The sequence below is a fragment of the Protopterus annectens genome, chromosome 5.part1 (genome assembly GCF_019279795.1).
Source record: "Protopterus annectens isolate FY-2018-M chromosome 5.part1, PAN1.0, whole genome shotgun sequence".
NCBI lineage: Eukaryota > Metazoa > Chordata > Ceratodontiformes > Protopteridae > Protopterus > Protopterus annectens.
The window spans coordinates 795,931,888-795,954,616 of record NC_056736.1 but is presented as its reverse complement, the minus strand read 5'-3'; the positions used below and the strand labels follow the sequence as shown (position 1 = coordinate 795,954,616).

Below are 22,729 nucleotides of genomic sequence, written 5' to 3'. Positions count from 1 at the left end.
ACAAGGATAGGCATCCGAGGCCCAAAACTGACGACTAAGCCTCTTCTAGGCCAGTCGCCGGTTCTCCAGTTTTCAGCGAGGCGCCTTTGCAGCCCCTGACGACCGTTTCTGTAGAACCACAGGCTGCCTCTGACTCCCACGTGGAGATGGCTGGGCCTTCAGATGCACAAGTTATTCAGACTACTGAAACTACCCCTTCAGAGGGATCCGGAGTAGCTGAACAACCCGCAGCTTCAGAGGGTGTTTTCAGACCTATTCAGTTAAGCATTAAATCTTCTACTAAGTCTAAACCTACTTTAAAGACAAAGAAACAAATACAGCATTCTCCAGGACAGGCCTCCATGCCTAAGAAACAAATGCTCAAAATGGCCGAAGACCTAATCACTCTGATCAGGGGTTCCCATCCCCCTCCTGATAAAAGGCCTAGACAGGATGCAGACTATGACTCATCCTACCAGGTATCCATCTCTGCAGATTCATCCTCAGACCTAGGATACTCCTTACCCCCTTATGAGGATTCTGATGCTGAGGAATCAATTCCATCAGCCTCTCCGCCTGAGGTCTACTTCTTTGGGGAAACCTTACATACCATGAGGGAGCATTTTCATTGGGAAGGCCAGGATTACTCAGAATCCAAGAAAAGGCTCAGAGACTTCCTTTTATTACCTCAACACAGACCCCTTGCTATTCTGCCAGTGTTAGATATTGTGGATGATGTGTATACTGAATCCAACTTAAATCCTGATTCTTTACCTCCAGACCCAGTTAAGCCTGACAGATACTACAGAGTCCCTGACTCACACAAATTTCTTTATAAAAGCCCTGTTGCCGACCCTGAAACTATTTCTCAGGGACCCAAAGGGGTTAAGGCCTCATCAGCAAAGAATCCAGTCCCCTGTGACAGAGATTCCAGAGCATTAGACAGATGAGGGAAGAAAGTATATAGGTCTGCAACTTTAGCAATGAGGGTCTTAAATTGCCAGTTTCACATGTTAAAATATCAGCAGTTTTAGATGTCTCAGTTGAAACAAAAAATGCTTCCAGATTCAGATCCTCCTAATTTAAAGGAAATGCAGGATTTATTGCATGCAGCTGAACAAGTGGGAAAACACACTTTGTAATGCGGTTTTGATTCTTTAGAGGCCTCCTGTAGAGCAGCTGTTACAGGTTCTGTCATTAGAAGACATTCTTGGTTAAAAGAACATACGTTACCAGATCATGTTAAAGCAAAACTATTGGATGCACCTTTACAGCAGGATGTGTTATTTGGAGTTAAGGCAGAAGAGGTATTAAAGAAAATGGAGGATAAGGCAAAATCTAGGCAAACGGTGAAGGATTTCTTACAGGTTCAGCCTCCTCGATTTAGCAGAAATTGGCCAGCAAAGAATTGGTCTTTTCCAGTTTCAGGCAGACCTCAAAGGAGCAGATACAGACGTCCAAGAGGTAGAGGTCAACCACAAGGTTCTTATAGGCCTTGACAATGGGGTGCATCAGGCCAGAAAGAAGGGGAAGACAGGCCACAATCTTATAAAAAACAGCCCCAATGACTTCCCACTACAGCTGCCAAACAGCTCTCTCTTGGCAGCCCCCTTAGGAGGAAAACTGGTACTTTTCTATCACAATTGGCATATGATCACCAAAGACAAATGGGTTCTCAACATTGTATCTCAAGGTTACAGGTTCCACTTTCACACTCTGCCAAGGTTAAAAGGAATGCCAAACCTGCCACCAAATCAATGGGCAGAGGCTCAAAAACAAATTACAGCACTCATGGACATGAGAGCTATTCAAAAGGTACCATCACAGGAGCAAGGACAAGGATTTTACTCAAGACTCTTTCTGGTTCCCAGAAAGGACAAAGCCTGGAGGCCCATTCTGGATCTTTCTTCCCGAAACACTTACCTGGATGTTCCGAAATTCAAAATGTTGACACTACATCAGCTTCTTCCCATGCTGGGCAAGAAAGCTTGGTTCGTAACATTGGACCTCAAGGAGGCATACCTGCATGTCCCTATCAGACAAAACTGCAGAAGATACCTCAGATTCATGGCTGGTTCAATGCACTATCAATTCTCTGCACTGCCCTTTGGCTTATCTAATGCGCCCAGGGTCTTCACAAAGTGCCTGGCACCAGTAATTGCATTTTGCAGACAGAAAGGAATTAAAATTTATCCATACCTGGACAACTACCTGACTCAAGCAGAGAGCAAGGACATTCTTCTAAAGCATCTGGCATTTGTAAAACAGTTATTAAGTTGCCTAGGGTACACAGTAAATGAAAAGAAATCAAAACTAGTGCCCTCACAAGAGATAATATTCCTTGGTGCCAGCTTGAATACAACGGCCCAGATGGCTTATCTCATGCCAGACAAGCAAGGACATCTGACCCAATATTTTCAATTAATGGCAACAAGAACCCAACTCCCTGCAAGAAAAATTCTGCAGGCCTTGGGTTACATGGCATCTTGCATACTACTAATGCCATATGCCAGGCTGCATATGAGGAAACTACAATGGTACCTAAAGAGTGTCTGGTCTCAACACTGTCAAAGTTTGGAAACAGTTATACCACTAATTCCTTGCCTCAACAGGAGTTTCGATGGTGGGCTCAATCTTGTCACCTCAACAAGGGACTGCCTTTTACTCAACCCACAGCCAGGCAAACACTGACAACAGATGCATCGGATTATGCCTGGGGAGCACACATGGCAGGAAAATGTATTCAGGGCAAGTGGTCCGCAGAACAAAGGCATCTTCACATCAATCAAAAAGAGATGCTAGCCGTACAAAATGCCCTAATAGCCTTCAAGGACCTGCTACATCCAGGACAACTACTACTAAAGACAGACAACACCACAGTTATGTGGTACATAAACAAGCAAGGGGGCACTCACTCTTATCCCCTCTGCAGACAAGCCATGACCTTGTGGAACACAGCTCTAAACTTTCAAGTTCATCTGCAAGCACAATTCCTGCCAGGAGAGAAAAACACACTGACAGACTACTTAAGCTGAAACATCATGGATCCTCACGAATGGGAATTGGATCCACAAATATTCAGAATGATAACAGAAATGGTGGAGCCCGGACATAGATCTGTTTGCATCCCCAAATGAACTGCCAGCTACAGAAATTCTGCACAAGGACTTACCATCCACAAGCATGGAAAGTGGATGTCCTGTCATTCAGCTGGAAAAACCTGCAAGTATATGCTTTCCCACCACTACCTCTCCTCCCAAAGGTACTCATCAAAGCCAGGCAGGAAGAGCCAAAGATGATCCTGATTGCACCAGACTGGCCACGCCAGCACTAGTACCCAATCTTGAAGAACTTAGCACAAGGACCACCCTGGATTCTGCCTCAAATCCCACATCTGCTGACTCAGCACAACAATCAGATATTTCACAGCCAGCTAAAGACTTTAAACTAGGCTGCATGGAAGATTTCCTAGTCAAGCAAGCAATGCCTCTCTCCAAAGCTGTTATGGATGTCATTCTGGAGGCCAGAAGGCCTAGTACCAGGAAAGCCTATTCGCATAAATGGAAGAGATTCTGTGCCTGGAACAAGGCTCACAGCCTTGACCCTCTTGTCCCAAATATTCCTCAGATATTACAATATTTAACTGAGATGCTGGACAAAGGCCTCTCCTTTTCATCCATCAGGATCCACGCCTCTGCCATCTCTGCTCATTGCAACATGGATCCACCAATTTTCTCTAATCCTTTGCTAAAACAGTACCTCAGAGGGGCTAAAAACATAAGACCGCCCCATAGAGCACCTACTGCAACTTGGGACCTCAACTTTGTGTTGGAAAAATTAACTTTACCTCCTTTTGAGCCAGCTAACACAGCAGATTTAAAATATATCTCTTGGAAAACTGCTCTACTTCTGGCATTAACATCAGCATGAAGAGTTTCAGAATTAAAGGCACTAATGGCAGAGGTACCAGATCGCTGGAATTAAAGAAAGTAAGATACTGGTGAATTGCTGGCTGTTTGTGTGTTTTCTAAATTTCATATTGACTGCAAGGTGTTTTGAATTGAACCTTTCATCATTTTCCACCAAGACAGGGTGTCTTTAAGAACTAACCCTACGTTTATGCCAAAGGTGGTATCAAGTGTGGCTCTAAACCAAACTTTTCACTTGCCAACTTTTTTATCCAAATCCACAGAATAAAGGAGAGAGACTACTGTATTCTTTGGACATACACAGGCAGTTACGCTTCTACTTGGACAAAACCAAAGTTTTCAGAAAATCTGAGCAATTATTGGCAGCATATGCTGCAGGAGCACAGGAAAAAGCCATTTCAAAACAGACTATTTCAAAATGGATATGACACTGTATACGTTTCTGCTATACACACCATGGGAAACCTGTACCTAACAGCATTAGATCTCCTCCACCAGGGCAACAGCCACTTCATCTGCCTAGCTCAGAGGAGTACCTACCAAGGACATTTTGGAAGCAGCAACTTGGAGTTCTGTACATACCTTCACCAAGCACTACCATCTGCCTCTATACTCTAAATCCAGAGCTGGCTTCGCCACTGAAGTGCTGCAGGGCCTTATAGCCACCCCTAATGCCTTATAGTACCAGCCACCCTACCTCAGCTTTGGGATTCTACCCAAGTGTAATGACTGCAGCAGTGTAACACGATGAACATAGTACAGTTTTGTACCTACCATAAATGTAGATGTTCAAGTGTCTACACTGCTGCAGTCCACATTACCCTCCCTCCTTCCCCTCTTACTTGCTGGTGAGTACCTATGTCTTCTACCCTTTACTACCTATGGGGGTATTTGCTGGTATCTGAAAGTTGTTGATTGCTTTTCTTATGTATATTTTATTAGCAATTGGAATAGCCTACCTTTTTGGGGGCACCTGACATCTGGGGCAAGAAAAATTGAAGAAAACGGCATCGGCTGCATCTTATATACCCCTGTCGCACTGACGTCAGGGCGGAGGCGACAGCAACAGATGCCAGACCAAGACTTTGGAACTCAGGCTGACTGGGGAACTGCCTGACGTCAGGATAACCCAAGTGTAATGACTGCAGCAGTGTATACACTCGAACATCTACATTTATGGTAGGTACAAAACTGTACTTTCACAGCTTGAGTATTGTGAGTAGGTTTTGAAGGTATGCAAAAAGAACGACATTGTGCTGCTTGAAGTACTCCATGGGAAAGCCATTAGAAGGGTGCATAGGAAGGAGGGGAAAAGATGTGATCAGAGGGTAGAGGAGCTAAATCTGTTCCCACTTTACATTGGAAAAGACAGGGAGACATGATATTTGTGCACAAGTTCATATCAAAGAGATGTGTAGAGGTTGTCCTGAATTGGAGGGTCATATGAAGGAGAAGGAGGAGTGGACACCATGTGACAAATTGCAGAGACCATCCCCTCCTTTGATTGAAGGAGAAGGAGTGGAAACTGACAACAGATTGTAAAAACTAGCTGCAGCTTAGGTTGGGGGTGGGGGGCTAAACACTGGCAACAGATTGTAGATACCAGCCACTTCTCTGAGCTACAAAAGCATTTCTTCATTGAGAAAGTTGTAGTCCAGTGAATGACATATTGGCATGTGTGGTGGAGAGGAAAGCCACAGTGGCACTTAAGGGTATTAGACAGATGAAGGGGGTGCAGGTAGGAAAAGAAGGAAGTTAGTATGTTGAATGCATTTAAAGGACAGACTAGATAGGTTGATTGTGAAGTTCCATATGCTGTCAAGCAAAACTAATGCAAATGAAGTGTACATTTTTTTGGTTTGCACGATATTTTAACAATGACTGATAACCATCAGTTTCTGCATGTCGTTATATATGTATACAAAGCATAATCATAAGTGATGCCAGTATACTGATCTTCACTGATTCCTTTAGGCTTGGTGCAGCTATGTAACACGTGTTTATGCTGCTGTATATTTTTAGGTTTCTTGATTTCACGAAGCTTTATAATAAAAATGTTTAGTTTTCCTTCCATGCAATCAAAATATATACAGTATTATTATGGTATGGTAAATACTGCTGTTTTTTTTTTCAGACGAAGTGTATGAATTATTTTCATCTTGTAAAAAAACAAATTACATTTGCCAACACGATTCTTGCCTCAAACAGTTTTTTTTCTTAGTATGCAAAAAAAATGGGGCTGACTTATTTGTACTCCGTGTAATAATCCTCGGTGCAAATGAGAAAACCCTGCACTTCATAAACATGAGACTTTCTAATTTTGCTTGCATGACTGCATTGGAGGACAGGGAATTAGTTTGTGTAGAATTTCATAAAAAGAGCATTCATTCATTTTCAGTACCTTTTTTATTCTAGTCAGGGTCACAGGGGACCAGAGCTTGTCACAGGAAACAATCCTGAATGAGAAGCTAGTCCAGTAAAAAGAACACCACCTCACAAACAAAGCAGCATAACATGTAACTAATGTGCAAATTTGGAACATAATGCAGCACTACCACTGCCTGGGATAACAGCCATATTAGATAAAGAAGGTAAAAATAAAGGGAGCATTGTCCAGTAGTCTATTCACTTTTCCCTGTGTCTTAGTCAATAAGTAGTTATATTTTGTAAAAGAGGTCATCTGCTTAAAAGGGTTTAGTTTTGATGTTTTATGTACTGGAATTCTTTGTTTTATTCTTCCTGCTATGTAAAGTATGGCTTAGTAATTATGTCTGTGTTGTTTGTGACACTCAGGAGGATGGGGATACATATTTTTACACAGTCATGTTAAATACTAAGTATTTTTTAACTGACATTAGCTACTGTGGTATTAACACATTTTTGTTGCATTTCAAATCCTTTAGTTAATCACATTTAGGAATGAGTAAGAAAGACTTTCCAGTGTCCTATTTCGAGTACCTCATCTGTGTGAATTCCACTCTGATTTACCCACAAAAGAAGACTAATTAAAAGTAGAATCATGCTAGGCAAGGTTCCTTTTTTATGTGTGAATTTTCTTTATTCAGATACCATGTAAATTGTCTTAGAAAGTGACATACTACAATGTAAATTTGAAATAAAGAAAATGTTGCTTCCTTTAATTATCCCTTATTTACTGGCATGTATTAATGCCTGCAAATGGTTCAGTTATACTGAGTAACCAAAACCGGCATATGTTTTCAATTTTTGAATTGTTTTTTGGAAAAGGTTTTATTTTTATGTGCAAATAAATCTTTCAAATTCAGGTGAAAAATTGTTAATTTATAATTTTACTATCCTGCATTACGGGATGTAATGTTTTAGTCTTGCTTGTATTTTCATATAGCTGTTTCATTGTTCTTGATTTGTCAGATGGAAGGATGGAAAAGCAGTCAACTCTTCATAAAGTATAAATCATATGCATGATACAATTGTCTTCTGTTAGAATTTAATCAGCCATGCTTGAAATTTCTCAAGCACGAATGACAGTAAGGCTGGAAGGTGGTATAGTCATTATTTCTTCCCTGTAAGGTGCAAAGCATGATACTTGTTATTTTAAAAAAACAGACCTTTTGTCTTTTGCCCAATTTTATTAAGTAATCCACTAATTGTTTATAATATCTGTCTTTCATGATGAAAACATGCTCATTATTACCACAAGTAATACAAAATTGTATTTTTAGTTCAGCAGATTTCAATGTTGCATACCTGTCAATCAGTTATTCAGCATAATGTAACTAAAGCATTTGAAAATATGTCTACTATACTTCGTTTCATGTTAAGATGAGAGCTTTTGTCGCACATGCATACAGCAACAAAATGTGCATACACATTTTGCTTAAAATGAACTGTGTCTCTGGCTAAGATGAAAGTTTGAATTATTTTTGCAGACATTTTAGTGAGAAAGCAAGCCACAGAATGCTTTCTTGTTGCCATTTTGAAACAAATGTATTTTTCGTATATTTTTGTAAATTAATGCTCGTAGAATGAATGGATTGCTAGTTTGCCTTGAAATAGTGTGCTTCTAATTTATTTTTGCTTTTCAGTTCCAACCACCACTACAGCAGTTACTTCCCAAGCTGAACCGATCAGAACCACCTTACCGTCAACAACTGCATCACAGAGAGCCCTCATCAGTACTACCATGGTAACGAGAGAAAATAATCGAGGCCTCAGACCTCCACCATCAATTTCTCCTACTAAAGCTCCAACTCCCACAAGCTTTTTTCCTTTGCCTGAGAGGTTTTGTGAAGAGACTGAAGCCAGGGGGATCAGCTGGCCTCAGACACAAAGGGGCATGGTTGTGGAACGCCCATGCCCTAAGGGGACTCGAGGTATGAGACACAAGCTTTCATTCTCTTTATATTCAAAATGTTGCAAGTCATATTTCTAAAGTGCAAATCTACTTTTTGAGAGACTTCAAAAATCTGTATTCATGTGGATATTGGTGTCTGAGTATGGGCTATAGAGAAAACAAAACTCATAAACTGGCCTCTGAAGTTATTTGACGATGTGGTGCAATATTTTTCTGAAATTGAAATAACCATTCAGTAACGTGCCGGTTTGCAGATTTTTCACTCCGTGTCCCAAATGTTTTCATGTCTATTTTTTTACATAGATAGAATGTTACTCCATTGTACTAACTCAGATTCACTGAAACTCTGTAACCCTTAATATATAATACTATTGCCATTTTTGTATGAATATTTTTCATGGCTTTTGAATTTCATATGGTGTGACTGTCTAAAAATTAATGCATTAAGATTTTTTTCTTCTTTTGCTTTTCACGTGTACTATTTCAGTATGCAGAGCTGTTAAAATCTTTATTTATTACATATGAAGCACATGAGAGACACAACTGAGATTTATAGTTTGCTTTCTTCAAGTTCTGCATGCTCTTTACAAAACAGTAGAGCTTGTAGCTAGTGGTAATGGTCCATATTTTACTTTGCATGTTCTGCTGGGACGAAAGACAGAGGATCTGGCAGGCATTTCAGTAGGTTCTCAGAAATGCAGTATAAGATGGTAGGTTTTTTGCAGGGGCAGTAAGATCAAATTACAGAATTTGAATTCTGACATTGGGAAAGGCTATTTTTATATAGTGATCTTCTGAAATCAAGAATTCATATCTGGTTTCAGAAAATTTATGTAATGCTGAAAAACACTGTCATCTTTTAAGTTTGATGTTGGAACTGTGCAATCAGAGATGGGAATTATCCGATACCTTTAAGTAAATGAAGATCTCCTCATGACCCAATAGTCTTGATTATGGCTGCTGTAGTACAACAGGAAGTCATTATGTCTCATTTTTCTCCTCTTATCCACCAATGAGGAGGTTGCCTGTCAGATGTTGCTAATAATTTATTTTCCAAAAAAGTCAGTGTGTTGTGCAACTGTCCAAAGTTTTATTTTTTGCTTTTAAGCATTCATGGCAGAGAAGGTCTATGCTGACTTTGTGATTCATTCAGTAAAGCCCGTAACATGAATATTTATTACCTGGGTCACTTTATGATGTTAAATGAGTTTCGTACACATTTTTCTAGGTAAAATGTGTTTTTTCCTCCAGTTATTGTGTCAGGAAATTCATAGATATGCATCAATCATTAAGGATCATTGTGCTTTAATGATTTAAGAATATGGTCCACTTATACCATATGATAATGATTGTATTTAAGCAGCAACATTTGACATCTACCCATTTGCCATGGCCAGTCATAAATTAATCTGAGCATGCTACATATTTCTAAAATAACTCCTAGACTGTACATAATGCAGCCATTTTCAGAACAGGCATATATGACAGTGTAATTTACTGCATGAAATTAAGACTATAACGCTGGGCATGTGCAGTGATGCTGCATGTCCCTAGGGCAATAACTTGCATCTACAAATAGTAAATTATCAGTTAGAACTTCCAAATTGGAGTACACATCAATTCGCACAGTTCAGCTTTTCATTTAGAAATGAGAAAGAAGCTTTCTTCTGTAGCATTATTTCCAGATTCATCCATGAATAGCGGCAACCTTTAGGTGCATGCCAGATGTAACCCTGGTCCCTCAGAATACAGAAAAAATAATTTGTAAAAAATAATGTTAACTTGGGTAGAAAACATAAATTGCCATATGACTGAAACATGTACTTCTTCTTCTTCTTTTGGCTGCTCCCATTAGGGGTCGCCACAGCAGATCAACTGTTTCCATTTCCTCCTGTCCTCTGCATCTTGCTCTGTCACAACAACCACCTACATGTCCTCTCTCACCACATCCATAAACCTTATCTTAAGCCTTCCTCTTTTCCTGTTACCTGGCAGGTTCATCCTTAGCATCTTTTTCCCAATATACTCTGCATCCCACCTCAGCACATGTCCAAACCAACGTAATCTTGCCTCTCTGGCTTTGTCTCCAAACCTTCCAACCTGGGCTGACCCTCTAATATACATATTCCTAATCCTATCCATCCTTGTTACACCCAGTGCAAATCTTAACATCTTCAACTCTGCCACGTCAAGCTCTGACTCCTGCCTTTTTGTCAATGCCACTGTCTCCAACCCGTATAACATAGCTGGTCTCACTACCCTCTTGTAGACCTTCCCTTTCACTCTTACTGGTATTCGTCTGTCACAAATCACTCCTGACACTCTTCTCCACCCACTCCATCCTGCCTGTACTCTCTTCTTCACCTCTCTTCCACACTCACCATTACTCTGAACTGTTGATCCCAAGTACTTAAACTCATTCACCTTCGCCACCTCTACTCCCTGCATCCTCACCATTCCTCTATCCTCCCTCTCATTCACACACATATATTCTGTCTTAGTCCTGCTGACCTTCATTCCTCTTCTCTCTAGAGCATATCTCCATCTATCCAGGGTCTCCTCCACCTGTTCCCTACTCTCACTACAGATCACAATGTCATCTGCAAACATCATAGTCCACGGAGACTCCTGTCTGATCTCGTCTGTCAACCTGTCCATCACCATTGCAAATAAGAAAGGGCACAGAGCTGATCCTTGATGTAATCCCACCTCCACCTTAAACGCATCCGTCACTCCCACCGCAGACCTCACCGCTGTCACACTACCCTCGTACATATCCTGTACCACTCTTACATACTTCTCTGACACTCCCGACTTCCTCATACAATACCACAAATCCTCTCTAGGCACCCTGTCATATGCTTTCTCTGAATCCACAAAGACACAATGCAACTCCTTCTGACCTTCTCTGTACTTCTCCATCAACACTGTCAGAGCAAACATCGCATCTGTAGTGCTCTTTCCTGGCATGAAACCATACTGCAGATCACTAATCATCACCTCCCTTCTTAACCTAGCTTCCACTACTCTTTCCCATAACTTCATGCTATGACTGATCAGTTTAATCCCTCTGTAGTTACTACAGCTCTGCACATCACCCTTATTCTTAAAAATCGGTACCAAAACACTTTTTCTCCATTCCTCAGGCATCCTGTCACTTTCCAAGATTTCATTAAACAATCTAGTTAAAAACTCCACTGCCATTTCACCTAAACACCTCCATGCTGAAACATGTACTGTTATGCAGTTGTTTTGCACATGTAGTATTAAATGGATGTAGCCCGTTTACGAAATACAGTCCTTACTTGAAAAAATGCTACCCTTTCTTTCAAGAAAGTGGTATGTTTCACTGCTTTTTTTTTCATGTCTTTTCTTTTGGGTTTATATTAGTTACATATTATTAAAAGCTGATTCTTCTTAATTTGCCAGGTGTGCTTAACATCATGAAAACGTGTAGACAGAAGGCTCCAAAACTCTATAGCTACATCTTCTTATTCTCTTAGAATATGCAATAGAGACAAATATTACTCAGACCATTTCAGACAGCTTAGCAACAACATTTCCTTTGCTGTTTCCTAGATACCACTGCTGATGTATAAGATTGGTTTATACTTTGTTATGTGTAGTTCTGTGAAGGATTCATCTGTAAAGGTATAAGAGCTTTCTGTGGCGACAGCTGACAGTGGTTTGACAAAATTTGTCTTTACTGAAGCCAGAATCTTTAGCTTGCTGTAGAAGGATGTATTACATTCATTGCATATTTCAGTCTTTGGGAGGTTAAGAAACAGGAAAACAAGGGTGCCCTTGTCAGTTGAGATGGCAGAATGTAGTGCAGATTTATGCCATTTTTTCACTGTAAGGGACAGAATAGAAATGGGATGAGTCACGTTTGGGAGGCATTGAGAGGGATAGAAGTCAGTGAACAAGGTCTTCCAAGGGCTGAGGTACAAACTCAGATCTCTTCAGTCAAATAGACACACACACACACACACACACACACACACACACACACACACACACACACACACACACACACACACACACTCTTTGGGACTATACATTAAAGGTTTGTGTGCATGCGCATGCATATATCATTAAACAGGATGGAAAACATTAAAACATTTTTGAGTGCAGATAGTCAAACTGCAAGAAGTTATCATTTTTTTTTTTAAATTTCAGTGAACAGCAGGCAGCGTCACTGGAGTTCAACATTTTCTGAAGTCTTTAGAAAAGAAAGCAGTAATGAAATGTTGAGTATTTAAATAGCAGGGTCTACAGTATACACGAACACGTACACAAATGCATGGATCTCGCCATACCCAATAGAACCAAGACGCTTTCCCCAAAAAAAGGAAGCCAGTCTGGTGGTCCCCTGCCATAAACAAACTCTACAACAGAAGGAAGAAACTGATGTGGAATAACGTGAAGTCCCAAGACTGTAAAAACTCCCTTGTCAGCCTCAACAAAAACTTGAGATCCCTCATCAAATCCTCTAAAGCTAGAGCTACTGCACAATGGTACCTCCTATACCGAGCCAACAGATGTTGCCAATGTACTGGCTGACAGATTCAGTGCCAATTGTACCCCCCCCCAAAGGACCAATCACAATAACAGTAGAGTGCCAGGCACCCAGTATTACTGCTTCATAAGTTAAAACAGCACTGTCCAAGGCCAAGAATACAGCCTCTATGGGACCTGACAATATCCCTGGCTGTGTTCTACATGGACTACAGAGTGAACTGGCACCACATCTATGTGCCCTGTTCAGTCACAGCCTCACCTCAGGCTTTGTCCCTACCAAATGGTGCACTGCTACAGTCATCCCTCTCCACAAAGAAGGAGCGACTACAGACACTGGGAACTGTTGCCTCATTAACCTGACGAGTCTGGTATGCAAAGCTATGGAATGCATCATCATGGACCTAATAAAGAAGGATATAGGGAATCTCCAAGCTCTGGATCCCACACAGTTTGGTTTTGTGAAGGGTAGATCATGCCTGCTCAACCTGGTTGACTTCTTTGTGTCAGTCACCAGAGCTGTGGATGAAGGCAAGGTGGTTCATACAACCTACCTTGGTCTGGCCAAGGCCTCTGATACCATTCCCCACTCAGGAATCATAGAAAAACTCACTAAGCTAGGCATCAGTTCCTATATCACTAGGTGGGTTGCAAACTGGCTCACAGATAGACCCCACAGTGTGAAAATAGCTGACTCCAAGTCAGACTGATGACCAGTCATGAGTGGAGTCCCACAGGGTTTGGTCCTGGGTCCTCTCCTGTTTGGTATCTACTTCTCTGAAGTCCAGGCCAACATGAAGGGATTCTGGCTGACAAAATTCGCAGACGATTGCAAGTTGGGAGCTATTATTAATTCCCCAAGTGATGTTGACATCCTGCAGAAAGGCCTCACTGAGACCAACGACCGGTGTCAGAACCCTGGCCTTAAGCTCAATGCGAAAAAGTGTGTCATCATCCCTTTTGGGAAAAACTTGGTTCCCATGAATTACCACATCGATGGTAGTCCACTGAACACAGAAGGCATTACAAGAGTTCTGGGAACACAGGTTGACAGCAACCTCTCTTTTGATCCCCACATTGCCACTGTGGTCAGAAAGTCTTTCTATGTGGCACATCTCATTAGTAAGGGTTTTGCATCCAGGAAGAAAGAGGTCATTGTCTCCCTCTACTCTTCCCTCATTAGGCCAATCATAAAGTACAGTGCCCTGTTTAGCATGTACCTCACTAGACACCCGCAACAACTGGAGAGACTGTAAATGTACCTCAAAAAGGTGATCCTAGGCCTTAAACAGTTGTCTTATATGGACAGATTAAAAAAACTCCAACTATTCTATGTCTTATATCGCCTACTTAGAAGCGATCTCTGCTTGACTTACAAAGCCATGTCTGACCTAGCTCTGTTAGAAATGCTACGTGTAAAGAAATCCCATTCCCCCCGCACCATATGCTCCAGAGACCTCAACCTCATTACCACAATCAACAGAACATGCTGGAGGGACAGGTTCATAACCCAGAGACTGCCCATGTTGTGGAATATACTTCCCATACATGTCAAACAGAGCACCTCACTGGCCCTCTTCAAGAGAAATCTTGATAAGTGAATGGGAAATAGAAAATTCACCCCAGGGAACACTCCACAGAGTCACTGGGAACTAATGTCGGGTGGCACGATGCCAGGGTAATTTTATGGACTAGGCTTGTAAAGGCTCCAGGGTCATTAGCCTAGTACACACCTATGAACCTATGAGTCTTTATTTGTGAAATGCCCCAGAAGAACAACTGCATATTTAGATAAAGTCACTGTAGGATGGGAAGTTATGCTATGTTAATAGTGCTTCCGAATAGCCTTATTTAATTTTTTTAGTGCCATTTAAAACAGGTTGATATGTTAAAAGGTAGGGGTATAAGACAAAAAAAGACTTGTCTTAACTTCATAGTAATCAAAGGGGAGTTATAGTCCTGAACAGAATTTGAAGGTAAAGACTGTCCCTCATCTAATGCTTAAAATAATGTCAGATATTTTGCTTCACATGTATGCCACAAAACACAAATCAATCAAGTATGTTGTATGCCAGCTTTGTTTCTCAAAGGGTTGAAGTTCTGAATATGACCAGACAACCCAAGATCAATTAAGAGCTTAGACACTGGAGAAATCAGGCTGTGGAGTGTGGACCTGGGTGGCTGATGTGGCTGATGCCATCTCTCTCATCCTAGGTGGTGGGAGGTAGTCCAGCTCACTATAATGGTAGCACAGACTGGCTAGAAAAGAAAGGTGAATGGTATGCAGCAAATATCTGTGGAATGTGTGCTAGGCTCTGCCAAGTCCATTTTACATGGTAGTCATCATGAGGTGTGTGTGGAAAATAAATATGCATGCCCACATGGAAAAGCGCTGCAGGCCTTTGCATCTGGTAATGCGCAGGTTATTTTTCCAAGACAGTGGTTAGGATTAAATAAACAGCCCTGGTGGCTGCCTGGAAAATGTCCTCATTTGATCAGGTCTCACCCTACAAGGAAATTAAAGAGCTGCTAGTTGGCAGGCAATAAGATAAAAAGATGTTAGAAAAAAAAAGAAAAAGAAGCATTTTGTAAATTGCCTCCACAGTTTCTCTGAGAAATTCTTACATTGCACTTAGCTCCTTCTGATGGAGTAAGGTGGCATATGGTCTTAGCAGTCCTGAATGTGAAGCACAGGACTTTTGGAATACTTTTAGAGGTTTTTATTGCACATTGCAATCAATGTGAACCATTACTTGTGCGCTATTTGAGAAAGAATTACAGAAACTGTGAAGTCTCTATATCAAGATAAAGTGGAAAGTTTTGATTTTTGTTCAGATTTTATATTTAAGTTGCAACAAATGTGCCTGTCCCCTCTTGTCTTTATGATATTTGCTTGGTATTTATGGGAATGCTGATTTTAGCATGTCCATTCTCTAGAAGAATGGACAATCAACTTACCACACTACAGTTCCATAAAGAAGTCCTATAAAACTGCAGTGGAAAGGCATGAACATGAATTGCACACAGCAGTGCAGCATGTTCCATGGTGTGAAATAACCAGTTATTGCCAAAATGTCTGGAAGTTGTAACTGATTTTTTATTTTGCACTGTGCTTCTTTATTCACTGTTGATTAGCAGTAAACAAAATTCTCTGTTTTGTTCTTTCCGAAATGTGTACCTTTTATAAACTAGGGTAATTTTTTCAAAGACTAATGGAAACCAGTCATTTGTATGGGTGTGCTGTGGAACTGCATTTTTCTCCCGTCTTGTCAAATGTTTTGGTACCTGCTCTTGAGGACTGCTTACCTGATATATAAGTTTACAGATAGGATGAAATCTGCTGTAGCAGAAAGCAGGATAACACATATTAAAAAATAAAGTTAAAAATAGTAAACAAAAGTTCATACCTGGCATTCAGACAATCTGACATTCAGAAGGGTCTGCTAAAGCTCATAGTGTTTATTTCCCCCATGACATGAGAGAAAAAAGTACAGTACACTCCACCAACCTCTGTGTTTTTCATTTTTTGGCATTATTAGTCTTTGTTTCTAAAATATTTCATAGTCTACCTACTTTCATTACAGAACCACATTATTGGTGGATTTTCAGACACATTGAAAGTAAATCAGCATGTCTGAAAAGACTTATGACTGGCATTCCTGATGTTAGCATTTTTTTCTGCAGCTGCAGTGACTTCCACAGTAAGTCTTCCTACAAGCTGATGCAATTATGAGTCTTCTACTAGACAGAATGTCATACGTTCATTAGAAATGCCAACTCATGGGCACAGAAGGTTGGAGCCCTGATTGTGTCTCAGCTAACATGGGATCAGTTAGTTGCAGAGCACTGAAGTAGCCAGAGTGGGAGGAGTGGTAGTAAGGGTCCATCCCCAGTTTGTCCATCCTGAGAAAAGGGAGTTGATGTAGTCCAAAGGGCCACCCACAGGTGAAAGACCAAGTTATGGACTTTGTATTCACAAGGACATGGGGGGGGGGGGTGAAGCTATTCCTAATTGTACCTGAGCATCTACATGCACTCTCTTCATACCCAGCAGGACAAGACCTCGCATCTCATCAATTTCCAGCTGTCAGGGGGAGTATATAGTCGCATTGTGAAATTTCCTAAGTCCCTCCTTGATGACAACCACAGCCCTGGTTCTTTCTGCTCCCTTTGGGGATCTACCAGTGCAGGAAGAAACTACCTATCATGCAAGAGGTTTGACAGTTTCTTGATGATGGGGTAAATAATGTAGCTGTACACAATGGCATCTACTTCCCTGTGTTGTTCCAGCATCTCCTAACATTAAGGGCATTTTGATCACATGTTCAGTTTCACTGCATATATACAAGCCATGGTAATGGCATTTTAAATTCATTGAGTTGTTTGGCTTAAATAAATCAATTTATTTTGTTACAGTGGATTTGGATTTTCAGAGCTGTTATTCACCACTGAATCGGAGGTGTGAGCTTTGGCCAGTTTCGCTCAGTTTGTTGTTTTTGTTTTTGTTCTTGGTACCTTTAAATGAAGTGGAAGGGGCGTGTTGATCACATGTTCAGTTTCATTGCATATATACAAGCCATTGTAATGGCGCGAGTTTTTCGTTTTTAAATTCTGAAGAAGTTGGTACAGAGCTACATTGAGTTGTTTGGCTTAAATAAATCAATTTCGTTTATTGGCGTTCAGCGTTACTATTTTGACACATTTTGTTACAGTGGATTTGGATTTTCAGAGCTGTTATTCACCACTGAATCGGAGGTGTGAGCATTGGCCAGTTTCGCTCAGTTTGTTGTTTTTGTTTTTGTTCTTGGTGGTGCTATAGTCTTTTAACGATGTCCACCGCAACACCGGAAGCCAGGGTGAATACTGAGCCAGGAGAACTGACGATGTTGATCAACCTTTTAACTCAAAAGGTTGACTTGTTGTCCCAATGAATGGATGACTTAACCAAGCCATCAGAAGTAGGAATTGGAACTTTGTCAACTGGCTCACAGGAACTGGTAATCGGCATTGGTTCAGCCGGAGTCCCGGCTGCCGAGACTAATTTGTTTTTAACTCAACAGAGCCATGAGTGGGATGGAGCTGCCAGGGGATCTACAGAATCTAGTCAATCACTACTAGTGGAGAAGTAGATGAAATGAGCGGGAGTGCAGAACCTAATTTGAATCAATGGCTGAGATGGCCATTTCGTTTCAACATGTGTGACGACCCTGCTGGCCTTGATTTAAACCAGAATGAAAGTATCAGTCTTACAACTAAGCTTAATTTATTTGACCAAATGTTGATCAAATTAAGGAAATTACAGCTGGAGGTATCATATTTTGGTGAATGCCAGCTGGCGAAGATAGTCCCAAACGGTCTTCGTTCCTGGCAGTTTCCAACAGGACTAGAGGAAGGTTCTAAGTTTCATCAGGACCTCCTTTCCTTATTTGATAGGCATGGGTCTGAGCTTGTGAATTTAATCAGCACTCATTATCTGGAATCTATAAATAATTTGAGAAAAGAATTATCGACCTTGGATGAGGAGATCAAATTGGATATCCATTTCCCAAGGTATAGATATGAGTATGAGCGGATATATACTAGTATAGATCAATATATATCCAAAATCACTTCGACCAAAATAAAGAAGCTCCAAAGGGACATTAAGGCATACAAGGATGGGGTAGCTTATCGAGCTGCTTGAATGAACTGTTGGAGCCTAGGCCTCTATCACAAGATCGGGATCGAGAGGCCAGTATTGCAACCAGGACCCTTGAGAAAGAGAATTTGAACGGGAGGAGAGAGGTTTCTGGCCCCCAAATTAATCAGGTTAATCAGACCCCTGAGTTGGAAGGGGCAAATTTTCAGGTCCAAGCCTCATCTCCACAACAAGCATCGAATCGGAAGACGCGAAACAGGTACAAAGGAAGGATTTCAAAATTTATAATTATTCCCAGTTTGTTTTTCCACAGCCCTTGGTTGATGTCTTGGCTAAAGGGCTGTCTTTTGTACCTTCGAGGAGGGCCAATGTGGAGAGAGCCATTTTGGACTTGAAGCTCTTTGCGAGGAAGCTTATTCTCTCACTATTGTTGGGGAACCAGTCCAGGCCAATGAAACCTCATCATGTTCCTAGTACGTACAATCCACCGTTACACCCAACCTTGGGAGTCTTTGAGCAAATGTGTGATCTGGACATTCACTTTTTATTAAATTCGAAACATCCAGCTAAATTTAACATCACAAAGAAAGAAAGGGACCTGTTAAATGTTTTATGTTGTTCATCAGTTAGACTAATGCAACCTGATGAGGGTGGCGGCTTGGTCGCCATGGATATAGAAGACTACAGTGATAGGATATTAGCCGTTCTTTCCTCTGACACATATCAGGAAGTATCAAAAAATGAATTGAATGGAAGCTTGACCCGGGTCCATTCTTACTATGAGGATATGTTCATAAGTGGGGTGATTGACTTGGATGTATTTAATTTTATCTCCTCTTTAACACCAAGAATCCTGGTGTTGTTCGGGAATCCCAAGATCCATAAGAATATCCAGGAGTGCTAAAGGGAGTATTACTTATGCAGCGGCCAAAGTGGTAGATTCAATTCTCAAAAAATGTGTGACTAGTGAATCCCATATCTCTAGGGATTCTTGGTCATTTTTATAGTGAAGATAGTCATTTCTTAACCATCGATGTCATTGATTTATATTCATCTATTCCCCATGGTGTGGCAGTAGAATGGATCCAATTAGAAATGACCTCCAAACAAGCATCTATAGAGGAGATTTCGATGGTCAGTGAGCTCCTGGGCATCATCTTAATGTGTAACTTTTTTTCATTCAACAACTGTTGGTTTCATCAACTGGTGGCCAGTGTGGCCAACCTGGTGATGGCCCATTGGGAGAAGAATTTGTTTTTCTAACACCATTATCCAAGAGACATTTTTATCATCCTCAAGGGTGATCAAGAGGCGGCATATTGCTTGGTTGATAGTTTCAACAGGTCAACTGATTTTTTAAAATTTACTTCATCTTTTGAAACAGAAAGGATAGCCTACTTGGATGTGGAACTCTATAAGGACAAAGGAAGGTGTTGTTTCCTAGGCAGAATCCATCGAAAGCCTACTTTTTCCAACTCCCATTTACACTTTGACAGTGACCATCCTGCCCACCAGAAGAGATCCATCGTCAAGGGCCAACTGGTCAGGGTGGACAGAATGGTTTCGAAGGAAAGTGACTTCCACGACGAGTGTAGATTCATTTCGAATCTCTTTTTGTGTAGAGGGTATCCAGAGGAACTCATTGTTGACCTATGTACAGAAGTCAAATCAAAGAGGGCTAATGGTCATTTTCAACCCATTTTGGGGTATCCCAAGTCAGAGTTGGTTATACATCCACAGGTTGATCACAGTAGTGGTATGTACAACTGTAATTTTGTCATCTCCTATAATTTGGATGCTAAGGACATAGTGTCAATTATCAAGAAGAATTGGTGTTTGTTATTGGCAGACCCTTCGGGGACACCTGGGTTGAATTTTCAGCCCAAAGTCACCTTCAGGAGAGGTCCAAATATTAAGAACATCGTGGAAATGAAAGTCAAGAACATACCTTCAAGATTCGGGATGTTCAAATGTAACATGTGCAAATATATTAGATTTGTCAAAGCAGGCACATTTTTCTTGATTAGGGATAAGAAGTTTTTGATCAAAAGGAGATACAATTGTGCAAGCAATCATGTAGTATATTTGGCTCAATGTTCGTCTTGTCCTGTATTTTATATAGGCAAGACGGATAGGAAGTTACAGGAACGGTTGTATGAACATCTGTACGCAATAAAAAAGGAGAAGATGGAAAATGCCTTGGCAAAGCATATCAAGGATAATCCTGGTCATGAGTTCACCTTTTTGGTGATTGACCAAGTTTGCTCCGAGAACAGGGGGGGCCCGGAATCTCTGAGATTAGAATTCAGAGAACTAATGTGGCAGTTAAAACTGGAGGCTTACCACTATCCTGGCCTCAATAACATGCTCTCAATTAGTAGTGTTCTCAAATTGAGAAGTCTAGAGAGGTAGGGCACATCTTATCAGTGTAGCATTGGACATTATCTTTTATGGTAGCTTATGTCCTCTTGAGGCACTGGCAGCTAAATATGAGCTTGTTATAACAAGTGATAATAAGCTAAAGTATTTATTTAAATGTTTGTATGTTATATTTATGTAGTTTAAAATGTTCTTTGTTATTTTTCAACAACAATTTATAATAGATATATGTATAGAATATTTTTATATTTTTTATATATATGGTTGGTTTAGGTAGATTTTAATTTTAGATTATAGGCAGCGTTTGTTGACATTTTAAAGTTATGTTTGGATCACATGTTCAGTTTCATTGCATATATATACAAGCCATTTCGCTCAGGTTTAAATCTTTGCTGAGGTACCACAGCTATACCACTGTTAACTGGCTGGGCACCAACTAGAAAGAAAGAATTTCTTTATTACAACTTATACTTAAAAAGAAAAATATGCTTGTTAAGTAGAAAAAACTTACTATTTTGTGTGCCTTATGTCGCAGATGTGGTAGACATAAGCCATTAAAAAAATTGGTCTGATATATAACTTTACAGATAGGATGAAACCTGCTGTAGTAGAAAGCAGGATAACACATATTAAAAAATAAAGTTAAAAATAGTAAACAAAAGTTCATACCTGGCATTCAGACAATCTGACATTCAGAAGGATCTGCTAAAACTCATAGTATTTATTTCCCCCATGACATAAGAGAAAAAAGTACAGTACACTCCACCAACCTCTGTGTTTTTCATTTTTTTGGCATTATTAGTCTCTGTTTCTAAAATATTTCATAGTCTACCTACTTTCATTACAGAATCCCTGTTAAGCCACATTATTGGTGGATTTTCAGACACATTGAAAGTAAATCAGCATGTCTGAAAAGACTTATGACTGGCATTCCTGATGTTAGCATTTTTTTCTGCAGCTGCAGTGACTTCCACAGTAAGTCTTCCTACAAGCTGATGCAATTACTGAGTCTTCTACTAGACAGAATGTCATACGTTCATTAGAAATGCCAACTCATGGGCACAGAAGGTTGGAGCCCTGATTGTGTCTCAGATAACATGGGATCAGTTAGTTGCAGAGCACTGAAGTAGCCAGAGTGGGAGGAGTGGTAGTAAGGGTCCATCGCCAGTTTGTCCATCCTGAGAAAAGGGAGTTGATGTAGTCCGAAGGGCCACCCATAGGTGAAAGACCAAGTTATGGACTTTGTATTCACAAGGATCATGGGGGGGGTGAAGCTATTCCTAATTGCACCTGAGCATCCACATGCACTCTCTTCATACCCAGCAGGACAAGACCTCGCATCTCATCAATTTCCAGCTGTCATGGGGAGTATATAGTCACATTGTGAAATTTCCTAATTCCCTCCCACAGCCCTGGTTCTTTCTGCTCCCTTTGGGGATCTACCAGTGCAGGAAGAAACTACCTATCATGCAAGAGGTTTGACAGTTTCATGATGATGGGGTAAAAAGACTTTAATAGAAATAATGTAGCTGTACACAATGGCATCTACTTCCCTGTGTTGTTCCAGCATCTCCTAACATTAACAGTGCACTAAATACAGCCTGTGGTTTTCTAGCCAGAAATGACATGGTGTTGGTTTATTTTTGAAAATGCCCAATTTGACATATAATAAATTTAAAGGTAATATTCTAATAATCACCACTATAACGTGGGTAATGCAGAATTTACCCAGAACCAGTGTTTTTTTTCCATGGTGAAGATTGAGTGGATAAATTTTGCTAAGATGTGGTATATTGTGCATTATACAATGACCCCCCATTAATATTCCAAAACGTGCACACTGATTGGCCAGTGTGCCCATTGTAAATCCCACAATATACCAATTTTTTCCATTGGTATAAAGTGTCCAATACCTTTTTTTTTAATAAATAATAAAAAAAAAAAAAAAAAAAA

The 22,729-nt window shown here is 40.5% G+C and overlaps 1 protein-coding gene across 23 annotated transcripts in view; it reads left to right on the top strand.

Annotated features, from left to right (window-relative positions):
* Positions 1-22,729, top strand: part of ADGRL2 (adhesion G protein-coupled receptor L2) — a 1,061,651-nt gene that overhangs the window by 751,493 nt on the left and 287,429 nt on the right. For all 23 annotated transcript variants that reach the window (XM_044073413.1, XM_044073427.1, XM_044073415.1 and 20 more), the window contains one exon: positions 7,973-8,260. In XM_044073413.1, the coding sequence (XP_043929348.1) occupies positions 7,973-8,260 (288 nt within the window). The remainder of the gene's footprint in view (positions 1-7,972; positions 8,261-22,729) is intronic.